Genomic DNA, 12890 nt, shown 5'->3' on the forward strand with positions numbered 1-12890 from the left:
CAGGATCTTCCATTTCATATTGTAATGAGGACTGTTTGCTGAGCTCCAAGTCATAAATAATTTATTGGATAATCCCCATCCGAGTGACACCTTGCTAATGAAATGTCTTAGTCTGGAGGAGAATGAGTTCATTATGAGAAGGTCCCCTTTGCCACCAGGGCACCCTGAGATAAGAACGGGCAGTTGCTTTGTGTAATCTATTTGGCAGACCCAGGGGGCCTCTGGCAGCCAACTCCTCATCATCAGAACGTCGCTGGTGGGTGTATACTTCATGAAGCCTGTGTCGTTCTTTTGTCAGAGCCACAAGCAGCCTGCCGCGTTCGTGGTCACACAACACCCTCTACCCAACACCGTGGCGGACTTCTGGAGGCTGGTGTTCGATTATAACTGCTCCTCTGTGGTGATGCTGAATGAGCTGGACACTGCCCAGGTAGGAGGAGGCCTGGCCCAGGCCTAAGTGCTCAGGTGTGTTCGAGCAGCCGTGCCCAAGAGTTGGAGGGACAGCCCTCTGCTGCCGCTGCCCAACCCAGCTGCCCTCTGGTGGGCACTGTCTGCCAGTGAGCACCAAGCCAAGCCCATTCAGCTTCCAGCTGAGGCCAGGGAGTCCCGTGCCAGGCCCTGCCACCCCCCACCCCCGGCCCTCCCAGGTCCAGCAATGACTCCCCCTGTCTATGAGCTTCATCCAGCCCCCTCACTGCCCAGGACCAGAGTCTGCTGCTCCATCCCCCGGACACTGGTTAGGGTATCGCTCCTAATCATGCAGAGCTCACAGGGAAGGCTCCTCCCCAAGCGCTGAGCATCTCCAGCCATGCAGCACAGCCTGATACCCGGCCACGCTCAGCCACCCTCCCCGCTCCGTGATGCAGCCAGACTAACAGAGCCTGGGGCTTGAACCACTGACCCTTTGCCCACTGATCATCCCGCCGAGGCCTGGCTTTACCACAGGTGACCCTTGTGTCCCAGCAGGCCATGCCTTAGCTCCTCTGCCTGTGACATTTCCAAGCATCGGGTGCCTACAGCACATTGGTCAGGCCACAGGACACGTGTCATGGGGCAGCTTCTGGGGCTCACACCCCTGTGGCAGGGCAGCTGTTCCTGGGTGGAGGCAGTGATGATGGCCTTGTAGGGTTTTGGAAAGCCATCCCATCACTGTCTCGAAGGAAACCCAGAGTAACTCAGAGGATTCCCTTGTGAGCACTGGCCTTGGGCAGGCCTTGTGTGGGAAGAAGGAAAATGGGTCTGAGCTGTAGCCTCAGCCCTCCAGGAGCTCACACTCCTGCTACAGAGACAGAAGAGCAAATTGTCCCCACCTCGTGTGGCAGCACTATAATAGAGGTCAGCCGCGAAGTGCTGTGCTGGCCGGGAACGGAGAGCAATTATTTCTGCCCAGAGGGTGAGGGAAGACTTCAGAAAGGTGACTTTGGCCCGGAAGAAGGCAGCAGAGATCTGGCGTCTGGGGGATGAAGTTGCTGGGTAAGTCTCTCCAGGCAGAGGGAACAGCAGGGGCAAAGGCCCGCAGGGGTCACTGTGTCGGCTCGTCTGCAGGACAGCTTCGGTGGCAGTGGGGCTGGGGGGATGTCAGGAGGAGGAGAGGGTGGTGATGCTGGACGATACAGCCGGGCCAGCTTGCAGAGGGCCGCCCGTGCCAGGCTAAGGGGTTTGGGTCTTGGCCCGCAGTATGGTAAATATCAGACGTTTACACTTGGAAGCAACAGAATCCTTTCTGGGAATGAAAGCTTTCGTGCAAGCCCAGCCTTTGAAACAGTGAAGCAGGAGGTGGCGTCGGGAGCTCCACCCACGCTAGTCTTTGGGCTCCTCCTGGTGCCCCTTCCTGGGAGAGTCAGCAGCTCTGGGCACTTTGGCGGAACCCCTGGTGTTCTAGGAGCGCAGGTAGAAAGCCCTTGCTGTGCAGGGAGGAGAGACACGCGGAGCTGAAGTGGGGGTGTGGCAGAGTCAGAACTCCTGATAGGAAACGGTCTGGTGAAGAATCCGGAAACAGGAGAGTGGAGGTCCGCAGGTTTAGGGAGCAGTTGGATGTGGGAGGTGAATGAGAAGTCATGGATGGTGACGGGTTCTCTTGTGGACAGTCAGGCATCTGGGATGCGACTGGCCACGGTGGGGAAGGCAGGCGAGGAGTGTGAGAGGCAGGAGGTTTGGGAAGGCAAGGAGAGGAGCAGGTCACAGCTGACCCCTGAACAAAGCGCGAGTCAGGGGCGCCAGGCATCCATGCAGTCAGACGTTCGCTTATAATCTGTAGTCGGCCCTCCACGTACGGGGCGCCTCTGTGTACGAGGCTATTCCATATTCGCCGTTACTCCGTATCCGCGGTTCCCCCGTATCCGCAATTCTGTGTCCCACGGATTCAACCAACCGCAGATCCTGTAGTACTATATTATTTACGATCGAAAAAAATCTGCATATAAATGGACCCGCACAGTTGAGACCCGTGTTGTTCAAGGGTCAACAGGTAGTAGGGCAGGGGTCCCCAACCCTGTGGCCACGGACCCCTGCTAGGGACCAGGCCGCATAGCAGGAGGTGAGTGGCGGGCGGGTCAGCGAGCAAAGCTTCGTCTGCTGCCCCCCATCGCTCCCCATCCCCCCCCCATCGCTCGCATCACCTCCTGAACCGTTCCCCATCCCCTCGGGTCCCTGGAAAAACTGTCTTCCACAAAACCGGCCCCTGGTGCTGAAAAGGTTGGAGACCACTGTAGTAGGGGACAAAATTGAGCGCAACTGGGGATGTGCATGTAAGAGTCGTTCAGGAGAGCGTCTGTTCATTCATTCAGTCCACATTTGTGTAGTAGCCGCTGTTTGCCAGAAGCTGTTCTAGGGTGCTTGGAAATGCATCAGTTAACATGACAGAGAAAGCAAAACAGCAGACTCCCATCTTTCATGCAACTTCTATTCTCAAGCAGGAGAGAAATAAACAGCAAACACTTTGTAACGGACTTAATTATATGTTAAAGGTGACAAGCGTATGGAAAAAGAAAAATAAGAGGGCAGGGCAGGAAGGCTGGTTTGGGGCACGGGCTGCGCCTGTAATCGAGTGATGAAGGTGGGCTTCATTGAGAAGGTCATATCTGAACGCAGATTTGGAGGAGGTGCAAGAATGCACCACGTGGGCTTCCCTGGTGGCGCAGTGGTTGACAGCCCACCTGCCGATGCAGGGGACACGGGTTTGTGCCCCAGTCCGGGAAGATCCCACATGCTTCGGAGCGGCTGGGCCCGTGAGCCATGGCCGCTGAGCTTGTGCGTCCGGAGCCTGTGCTCCGCAACAGGAGAGGCCACAACAGTGAGAGGCCCGCGTACCGCAAAAAAAAAAAAAAAGAATGCACCAAGTGACCATGTCAGGGAAGAGCATCCCAGGCAGGGGCATGACCCGCACCAAGAATTTATGGTGGTGGAACAGACGGAGGCCATTGCCACTGGAGCAAAGCCAGTGTGGACAGCAGCAGAAGGTGTGACACAGAGACACAGCAGGGCCAGGTCATACGGGCCTTGGGGTTCATAGGAGGAACTTGTGATTTTGCTCTGAGAGAAATGAGAAGCCATTGACAGGTCTTGAGCAGAGGAGCGACTTGAAAAAGTAATTGGACTTGTTTCTTTAAAGCATCCCTCTGGCTACTGTGTGGAGAACAGACTGTTGGTGCGGGAAGGGGCAGGGTTGTTGCTAAGAGCAGAAGCAGAGAGGACAGAGAGGAGGCCCCTGCAGTAATCCAGGTGACAGGTGATGGTGGCTTGAGCCTAGGTGGTAGCAGTGGAGTGGCTTCTGGGTATATCCTGAAGGTAGACCCAACAAAATATCCTGCCAGACTGAATAGGGAATGTGAGAGAAGACGGGGAAGCAAGGATGACTCCAAGGTTTAGGGCCTGAACGATGGATGGTTAGGATCTGAGATAAGCATGAAATGTGACAGATTCCCATAAAACAGAGACCCCTGCAGAGTGCCAAAGTCAGAAGGCATCACCACCCCATCCCTTTGCCTGAAAAAGTAAAACAGTGAACTCTGGTCCATGAGTGAAGCAGAGCCCTTTTCCCAACATTCCTTATTGCAAAACTGGAGCTCAGGCACAGAGGAGGAGTTTCAAAGCACCTCATTTTGGGACACGTAAAGTAGCAAGGGTCAAGGTCATTGGCTATAGCTCCCCCTTCAAGGGTGGCTCTTGGGTGAATGAAGATCTTTCAGCTCCAGATGTTGGTGCAGCCTTTGAGAGCTGATTCTCTAAACGCAAAAACACCAGGCTCAGAAGTGCCCTGAGGTTGGCTGCCGTATGCAGCTGGCAAGCATCCCCTGAAATCAGCAGATGAATAGAGCACTTACTGATATAAATATCATCACCACAACAGCTGGGCGCCTTGCGAAAATAAACAATGACGCAGCGTGAGCATCAGAAAAGCCGCCCTCAGCACCTGCAGGGGTGGCGCTCTGAAGTGGCGTCAGCACTTGTCTGCCAGCCTGCCCAGGCTGAGGCAGCCCTCGACTTTGGCCAGTCCAGCAGCACAGACAGGTCTGCCATAGGTCCTGAGTATCGTTAGACTGCTCCCAAGAGGACCAGTGCCACATCCTGTGGTTTGACGGGACCAACCGGTAAGGGCTTGTGTTGGTGACTACCTATCATTTGTAGCAAAATAAGGTTGTGCAGAGGATGAAAGATCTCCGGGTGCTTTATTTTCTTGCACTGCTGGCCAAATCTGTCTGCTTCTGTTCAGAATCCCGTACCACGTCATTCAACCAGCCATCCCCAGCCACAGGTATTTTTCCATTCTCCGCAGTGGCTGCTGTTCAAAGACAGTTATGAGCAGTGGGGGCTCAAGATAAAGACTCCCAAAGCAACTTCATTGACCTTAGAGGTTTTTTTAAGTTCTTTGGGACTCCAAAGGGCTGTGGTCAGATTAGCGGGGCAAAATCCTAACCACAACCTCCAGCGAATGACACTGTGGTTTCTGAGGGGCACATTAGGAAGAACCTCTTCAACTACACCCAAGAGCATTGACAAGATCTCTTCCATCTTTGTGGGCTCTACGATGAGACCAGAGTCCATGAGGACCAGACACCAGAGAGGAGCCCTCTTCTTGGTCAGGCCACACCCACTATCATTTAGAATCCTCTGTGCCCACCATGGGGTGGGTCTGGGTGGTAGACAGAATCTTGGTCCCCCAAAGATGTCTACATTCCTAATCCCTACATCTATGAAGGTATGAGTGGTAAATGGGAATTTGCAGATGTGGTGAAGTTCAGGATCTTGAGATATGTAGGTTGTCCTGGGTTATCCAGGTGGCCCTGCTGTTAGAGTCTTTATAAGAGGGAGGCAGGAGGATGAGATCAGGAACAGATCATGTGACAGTGGAAGCAGAAATTGGTGTGATCGGGCCACAAGTCAAGGAATGCTGGCAGCTTCTAAAACTGGAAAAGATGAGGAACGGCCTCTCCCCCTAGAGACTCCAGAAAGGAACACAGACACCTCAGCTGACATTTGATTTTAACCCCTGAAGCCTCATTTCAGATTTCTAACCTCCAGGTAAGAAATTTGTGTGGTTTTAAGCCACTGCGTTCGTGGCAGTTTGCTACAGCAGTTCCAAGAAGCTAAGACAGGCAGCAAAAATGAAACCAGAAATTCAGACCTAGAAGCGTAGGAGTTACAGCCCGCGCAGAGTGTGAGACTGAAATCCTGGGGAAAGCCAGAATCAGCCAGGGGTACCGGGCTGGAAAGTGGATTGAGCTGGAGAAATCCGTGTCTGAATCAGTGTCCCTCAGGAGCTGTGAGGGAGCAGGCTGGGGAGAGGCAAGGAGAACCTCTCACCAGTGGCAAGAGGCGTGCTGAGCCAGAGGGAGGTCTTTTAAAGGTCAAGGAGCACGCTTTCTGGGCCACATTCAATCAGACATTCATCAACATACATTTACTGGGAACCTACCGTGTGCTAGGCACAAACTTAGACACAGCAAAGCACAAAAGAGGCACAAAAAAGTCCCCAATCCTAGGAGCTTCCCTGGTGGCGCAGTGGTTGAGAGTCCGCCTGCCGCTGCAGGGGACACGGGTTCGTGCCCCGGTCCGGGAGGATCCCACATGCCGCGGAGCGGCGGGGCCCATGAGCCATGGCCGCTGAGCCTGCGCTTCCAGAGCCTGTGCTCCGCAACTGGAGAGGCCACAACAGTGAGAGGCCCGCATACCGCAAAAAAAAAAAAAAAGTCCCCAATCCCCATGGAGCAGGTGTTCTATGGAAGTACTATCCACCTCCTAGACTCTCTTTGGCATCAGACAGGCTGGAAACATCTTTAGCTGGAACCATTGCACCAGGACCTTCAAGCTGCGGGGAGAAGCTGAGCAGGGAACAGAAGGGATGGGAGAACCGGGTCCAGGCAGCATGTCATGTTGCCCCAAGCACTGCGGGCAGGCAGCACCAGAGGAACTAGCAGGGGATGACCACCATGACCCCACCCGGCCTGGAGTCAGGTTTGGGGGTCAACGAGACCTGGCCTCATTTCTGTTGTTTCCATAGAATAAGTGCTGGGGCTTGAGCATTCCTTGAAGTTTCTACTCTTTTATGATATTGGCTCTGCTTGGAGGATCCCCTGAGCTGCTCAGTATTTTCCTTGTCTCTAATTCTAGGCAGTACGCTTTACCTTGCTTACCTCTTAGAGATTTTATAAACTAAGTGTTCTCCAAACACCATTCAATATTTCCCATGTCTTCCCTCCAAAGACTTGCCACTTTGAAAGCCTTTATTTCCCAAACTGTATTGACTAATTCATAATGTATCACTGTCTCAATGCATTTCTGATCTGCAGGCCATAGACAAAGCTAAAACAATGAGGTGCTCTAAAGCCAGAGACTCGGTGTCCTCCACTCAGGACAATGGTGTGATCCCCTTTGGCTTCTGAAGACCTTGGAGATAGCTCGTTGGCTTCTCCTACCAACTATATGGACGCCACTGTGGAAACCACTGGTCTGACCCAGGTCCACTTCCTCTCATGTTGCAGGTCAGGAAGCTGAAGCCCAGGCAGGCTTTGTCCAGAGTCCCACAGCCACCCCTGAGCCAGGCCCAGGGCCCCCTGCCAGGGATGGTGAAGACTTCTGCCACCGTTTAAACAGCAGGATTTCCAGGGCCCCCGTGCCTGATAAGCAGTGGCTTGCTGGTACCTGGGTATATGGAGCAGGAAGGAATGTTGCTTACTTTAAAACAAACAAGGGCCCCGGTTCTGAACTGCCGTGGAAAGTCTGAGAGTTCAGGCGATGCAAAGCCAAGTGAAAAGGTGAGGGAGGTGAGGGCCAAGAACATGCCTTCCCACGGAGCTTCTGGAAGTGAGAGAGGCAAGCTTGTCATCCTCCCAGGAAGAAAGCGGGGGCGATGTTTCAGGGATGTCTTTTCCTGTCATTGTGCCTGGACAAGCATCAGCAAGCACTGACACCCCATTTTTATCTTGGCTTGTGAAAACACAGCCTAACGTGCTAGCAGAATACACGGGATGCCCACGTCTGTGTCTCTGCATTGCAGGGGGTGGTGTTTCTGTCTCATCTCCCACTGGAACAGTAGAATAAGGAGTTTGGGGTCAAGAGACCTGAGTTCAAGTTCTAGCCTTGCCACTTACTTGCTGTGTTGCCTTAAGCCAGTTTCCTACCTTGTCAAAGTCTCAGTGTTATCATCTATGAAGTTCGTATAACTCAGATGCCAGCCAAGTTCACTCTATCTTTGAAGATTTAAACAAAATAGGCTCTGTTTCCTCTTCCCCTTCCTGTGGGAAATTCCACTGTCCACCCCCAAGGTTTCTGGGAATTCCAAGGGGGTCCTGTATTCATGTCCACTTCCAAGTTCCAGCTCAGGCTTTACTGGAGGCAGCATGGGGTTCATATCCCAGCAACGCCCGTGGCTGAAGGTGGAACATCGCACATCCCGGTTCTTAAACCCCACCTGTCTCCTCACACCTGGCGGCTGGCAGCACATCTTCTCCCCCACCCTGTTGCCCACACCACTTTCTTCCTTCCTCCCCCCCATTCCACCCCTCCCCCAAAAGCCATTCCATTCTTAAGCTGCATAATTCATCTTTCTCTTTATTACCTCCTTCCAAAACCTGCCCTGAGCCTTTGCCTTCCACCCACCCTACTTCCTCTGTAGATATTTTCCTAAACTCCCACCCTTCCTTCCTGGAAACAAACTCTGATGTACCTAAGAGTGAGTTTCCACCCACTACATGGAATTGCGGTATCACCTCATGGGACGATGGATAGGTGAATGGAGAATGGATGGGCAAATGTGCTTTGATTATGGTCCATGTGCCTTTCTCTCTCTCTCCCTGGCTTCACGCCCTCCTCTTCCCCTATAGTCTGTCTTCCTTACCTGGCCACAGTGTTAAAGCCAGTGATATGTTTTGGGCTGTTTATGGGAGTCTATTTAAATGAATTTTGTCGTCACTGATCTGAATTTTAAAACCAATTCAAGTAACTCTTATATTTTTCTCTTAAAAATACGAATTCACCTCACCTTTAAGTGGCCTGGGATTGACTCCCTCCTACGGATCACAGGGACCTTGATAAGTAGAGTCCTTCATCTCTAGAAGCTATATTACTTGGCTTTTCCATTTTATCAAAGTATTTTTTTAATTAACAGAAGGCATAGCTAAGGTGCACTGGAATATGCTTTAGAATTGTTTATTCCAAAAACAGGCCACATGCTAGTTTTCATTTAACTCATCAGAGTGTGTTCATTTCAGTGACTGACAAGCTTTCTGATTCCATCAGCAAGAAAATGATGTCTAACAGGGAGGCAACCCTGGTGTTAGATTTCGTGTGTGAACGTGCACCTCTGAAGGACATCTTTCTGTGTCCCGAGCAGCAGTGGAGATCACTAGGTGGAATAATGCATGGCAGCTCTTCCAGGGCTGTCCACACAGGCTTCATGACTTTCGCTTGGTTTAACTTGTTCTGACAATAAATAGCAAAAACCCCTCTGCTTTTCCAGGAGAAGCATGGCCATTTCTAAATCAGCAGCAGCAGCTGCAGTGGCTTCCCTCCCTGGCCCCCCAGGCGTGGTCATCAGCCCAGCCGTGTGCATCTGCGGTGGCGAGGCCCTCCCTATGGGCAGGAAACACCACCCCTCCTAGACGGATGGGTAAGAAAGGGAGGAGAAGCAGAGCACTAGGATATAAGGTAGGAAGAGGCTGGGCTATAGGCTAAAGGATTGGAATCTATCATGGAGACAACTACTGCAAAAGTTTCCCATCTAAGGAAGAAAGTAACAATGTTACATTGCGTGTATGTGTGGCCCCAGGTCAGCTGGGTCCTTGTGGTTTTAGACCGCCAAGTGGACTTCCTTGAGCCCCCTATTTCCAAGGCCTTAAGAAACCATAAACTCCTCCCCCCAAGATTTCTATAACCTTTTGTTTCTCTTAAATTTATTTTAAATTTTTAATATAATTTTTAAAGGTTACTTTCCATTTACAGTTATTACAAAATATTGGCTAGGTTCCCTGTGTTGTACAATACATCCTGGAGCCTACCTTACACCCAATAGTTTGTACCTGCCACTCCCCCACCCCTTGATTACCCCTCCCCCTCCACTGGTAACCACTAGTTTGTTCTCTATATATGTCTGCTTCTTTTTTGTTATATTCACTAGTTTATTGTGCTTTTTAGATTCCATATGTAAGTGATATCATACAATATTTGTCTGACATTTCATTTAGCACAATGCCCTCCAAGTCCAGCCATGTTGCTCCAAAGGCAAAATTTCATTTGTTTTTATAACTGAGTGGTATTCCATTGTGTATATATATGACATTTTCTTTATCCATTCATCTGTTGGTGGTCACTTAGGTTGCTTTCATATCTTGACAACTGTAAATAATGCTGCTATGAACATCTTTTGATTTAGTGCTTTTGGGTTTTTTTGGATATATACTCAGGAGTAGAATTGCTGGGTCATATGGTAATTCTTATTTTTAATTTTTTGAGAAACCTCCGTACTGTTTTCCACAGTGGCAGCACCAATTTACATTCCCACCAACAGTGTATGAGGGTTCCCTTTTCTCCACATCCTTGCCAATATTTATTATGTGTGTTCTTTTTGATGATGGTCATTCTGACAGGTATGAGGTGATATCTCCTTGTGGTTTTGATTTGCATTTCCCTGATGATTAGCTATGTTGAGAATCTTTTCATATGCTTATTGGGCATCTGCATTTCCTCTTTGGAAAAATGTCTATTCAGCAGCATTTTTCAATCAGCAGAATTAAAAAATGTGAGTTGTATGAGCTGTTTATATATGTTGGATATTAATCCCTTAGTAGTCATATCCTTTGCAATGATATTCTCCCATTCAGTAGGTTGTCTTTTCATTTTGTCGGTGGTTTCCTTTGTTGTGCAAAAGCTTTTAAGTTTAATTAGGTCCCATTTATTTACTTTTGCTTTTATTTCCTTTACTTTAGGAGATGGATCCAAAAAAATATTTCTGTGACTTATGTCAAAGAGTGTTCTATGTTTTCCTCCAGGAGTCTTATAGTATCTGGTCCTACATTTAGATCTTCAATCCATTTTGAGTTTATTTTTGTGTATGGTGTTAGAGAATGCTCTGATTTTATACTTTTACATGTGCTGTCCAGTTTTCCCAGCACTACTTATTGAAGAGACTGTCTTTTCTGCATTGTATATTCTTGCCTCCTTTGTTGTAGATTAATTGACCATAAGTGCATGGGTTTATTTCTGGGCTTTCTATCCTGTTCCATTGATCTATGGTTCTGTTTTTGTGCTAGTACCATACTGTTTTGATTACTGTAACGCTGTAGTAGAGTCTGAAGTCAGGGAGCATGGTTCATCCAGCTCCATTCTTCTTTCTCAAGATTGTTTTGGCTCTTCGGGGTCTTTTATGTTTCCATACAAATTTTTTAATTATTTGTTCTAGCTCTGTGAAAAATGCCATTGGTATTTATATAGAGAGTGCATTGAGTCTGTAGATTGCCTTGGATATTATGGTCATTTTAACAATATTTATTCCTCCAATCCAAGAACACAGTATATCTTTCCATCTCTTTGTGTCATCTTCAGTTTGTTTCATCAGTGTCTTATAGTTTTTGGAGTACAGGTCTTTTGCCTCCTTAGGTAGGTTTATTCCTAGTTATTTTATTCTTTTTGATGCAGCGGTACATGGGATTGTTTTCTTAATTTCTCTTTCTGATATACTTTGTTGTTAGTGTATAGAAATGGAACAGATTTCTGTATATTAATTTTGTATCCTGCAACTTTACTGAATTCATTGATGAGCTCTAGTTGTTTTCTGGTGGCGTCTTTAGGATTTTCTATGTATAGTATCATGCTGTCTGCAACCAGTGACAGTTTTACTTCTTCCTTTCCAATTTTGATTCCTTTTATTTCCTTTTCTTCTCTGATTGCTGTGGCTGGACTTCCAGAACTATGTTGAATAAGAGTGGCAAGAGTGGACATCTTTGTCTTGTTCCTGATCTTAAAGGAAATGCTTTCAGCTTTTCACCATTGAGTGTGATGTTAGCTGTGGGTTTGCCACATACGGGCCTTTATTATGTTGAGGTAGGTTCCCTCTCTGCCCACTTTCTAGAGAGTTTTTATCATAAATGGATGTTGAATTTTATCAGAAGCTTTTCGGCATCTATTGAGGTCATCATACGGTTTTTCTTCTTCAACTTGTTAATGTGGTGTATCACATTGATTTGCGGATATTAAAAATCCTTCCATTCCTGGGATAAATCCCACTTGATCATGGTGTATGATCCTTTTAATGTATTATTGGATTTGGCTTGCTAGTATTTTGTTGAGGATTTTTGCATCTAGGTTCATCAGTGATAATTGGCCTTTAGAGAGTGTGTGTGTGTGTGTGTGTGTGTGTGTTTGTCTGGTTTTGGTATCAGGAGGGTGCTGGCCTCATAGAATGAGTTCGGGAATGTTCCTTCCTCTGCAGTTTTTTTGGAATAGTTTCAGAAGAGTAGGTGTTAACTCTTCTCTAAATGTTTGGTAAAAAATTCACCTGTGAAGCCATCTGGTCCTAGACTTTTGTTTGTTGAGAGTTTTTTAATTACTGATTCAATTTCATTACTGGTAATTGGTCTCTTCATATTTTCTTGTTCTTAGTTCGATCTTGGGAGATTATATCTTTCTAATAATTTGGCCATTTCTTCTAAGTTGTCCATTTTATCAGCATGTAGTTCATAGTAGTCTTTTATAATCATTTGTATTTCTGTGGTGTCAGTTGTAACTTTTTTCATTTCTGATTTTATTGATTTGGGCCCTCTCCCTTTTCTACTTGATGAATCTGGCTAAAGGTTTGTCAATTTTGTCTCTTTTCAAAGAACCAGCTTTTAATTTCATTGATCTTTTCTATTTTTTTTTTAGTCTCTATTTCTGCTCTGATCTTTCTTTCCTTCTACTAACTTTGGGGGTTTTCTTGTTGTTCTTTCCCTAGTTGCTTTAGATGTAAGGTTAGGTTGTTTGAGATGTTTCTTGTTTCCTGTGGTAAGTTTGTATCACTATAAACCTCCCTCTTAGCATTGCTTTTGCTACATCCCATAGGTTTTAGATCGTCATGTTTTCGTTTTCATTGTCTCTAGGTATTTTTTGATTTCTGCAGTGATCCAGTGGTTGTTTAGTAGCATATTGGTTAGCCTCCACGTGTTTTTTTTGCATGTTTTTTCTTGTAGTTGATTTCTAGCTTCATAGTGTTGTGGTCGGAAAAGATGCTTGATATGATTTCAACTTTCTGAAATTTACCAAGGTTTGTTTTGTGGCCTAGCATGTGATCTATCCAGAAGAATGTTCCATGTGCACTTGAAAAGAATGTGTATGCTGCTGCTTTTGGATGGAATGCTCTTTATATATCAGTTAAGTTCATTAAGTTCATTTGGTCTAATGTGTCATTTAAGGCCTGTGTT

The 12890-nt window shown here is 47.7% G+C and overlaps 1 protein-coding gene across 1 annotated transcript in view; it reads left to right on the forward strand.

Moving 5' to 3' along the window:
- PTPRT (protein tyrosine phosphatase receptor type T) overlaps positions 1 to 12890 on the forward strand; it is a 1078581-nt gene that overhangs the window by 1054862 nt on the left and 10829 nt on the right. Inside the window, 1 exon segment of the mRNA XM_079943946.1 lies at positions 299 to 430. Coding sequence (XP_079800072.1) covers positions 299 to 430 — 132 coding nt within the window.

The sequence above is a fragment of the Stenella coeruleoalba genome, assembly GCF_951394435.1.
Source record: "Stenella coeruleoalba genome assembly, chromosome: 15".
NCBI lineage: Eukaryota > Metazoa > Chordata > Mammalia > Artiodactyla > Delphinidae > Stenella > Stenella coeruleoalba.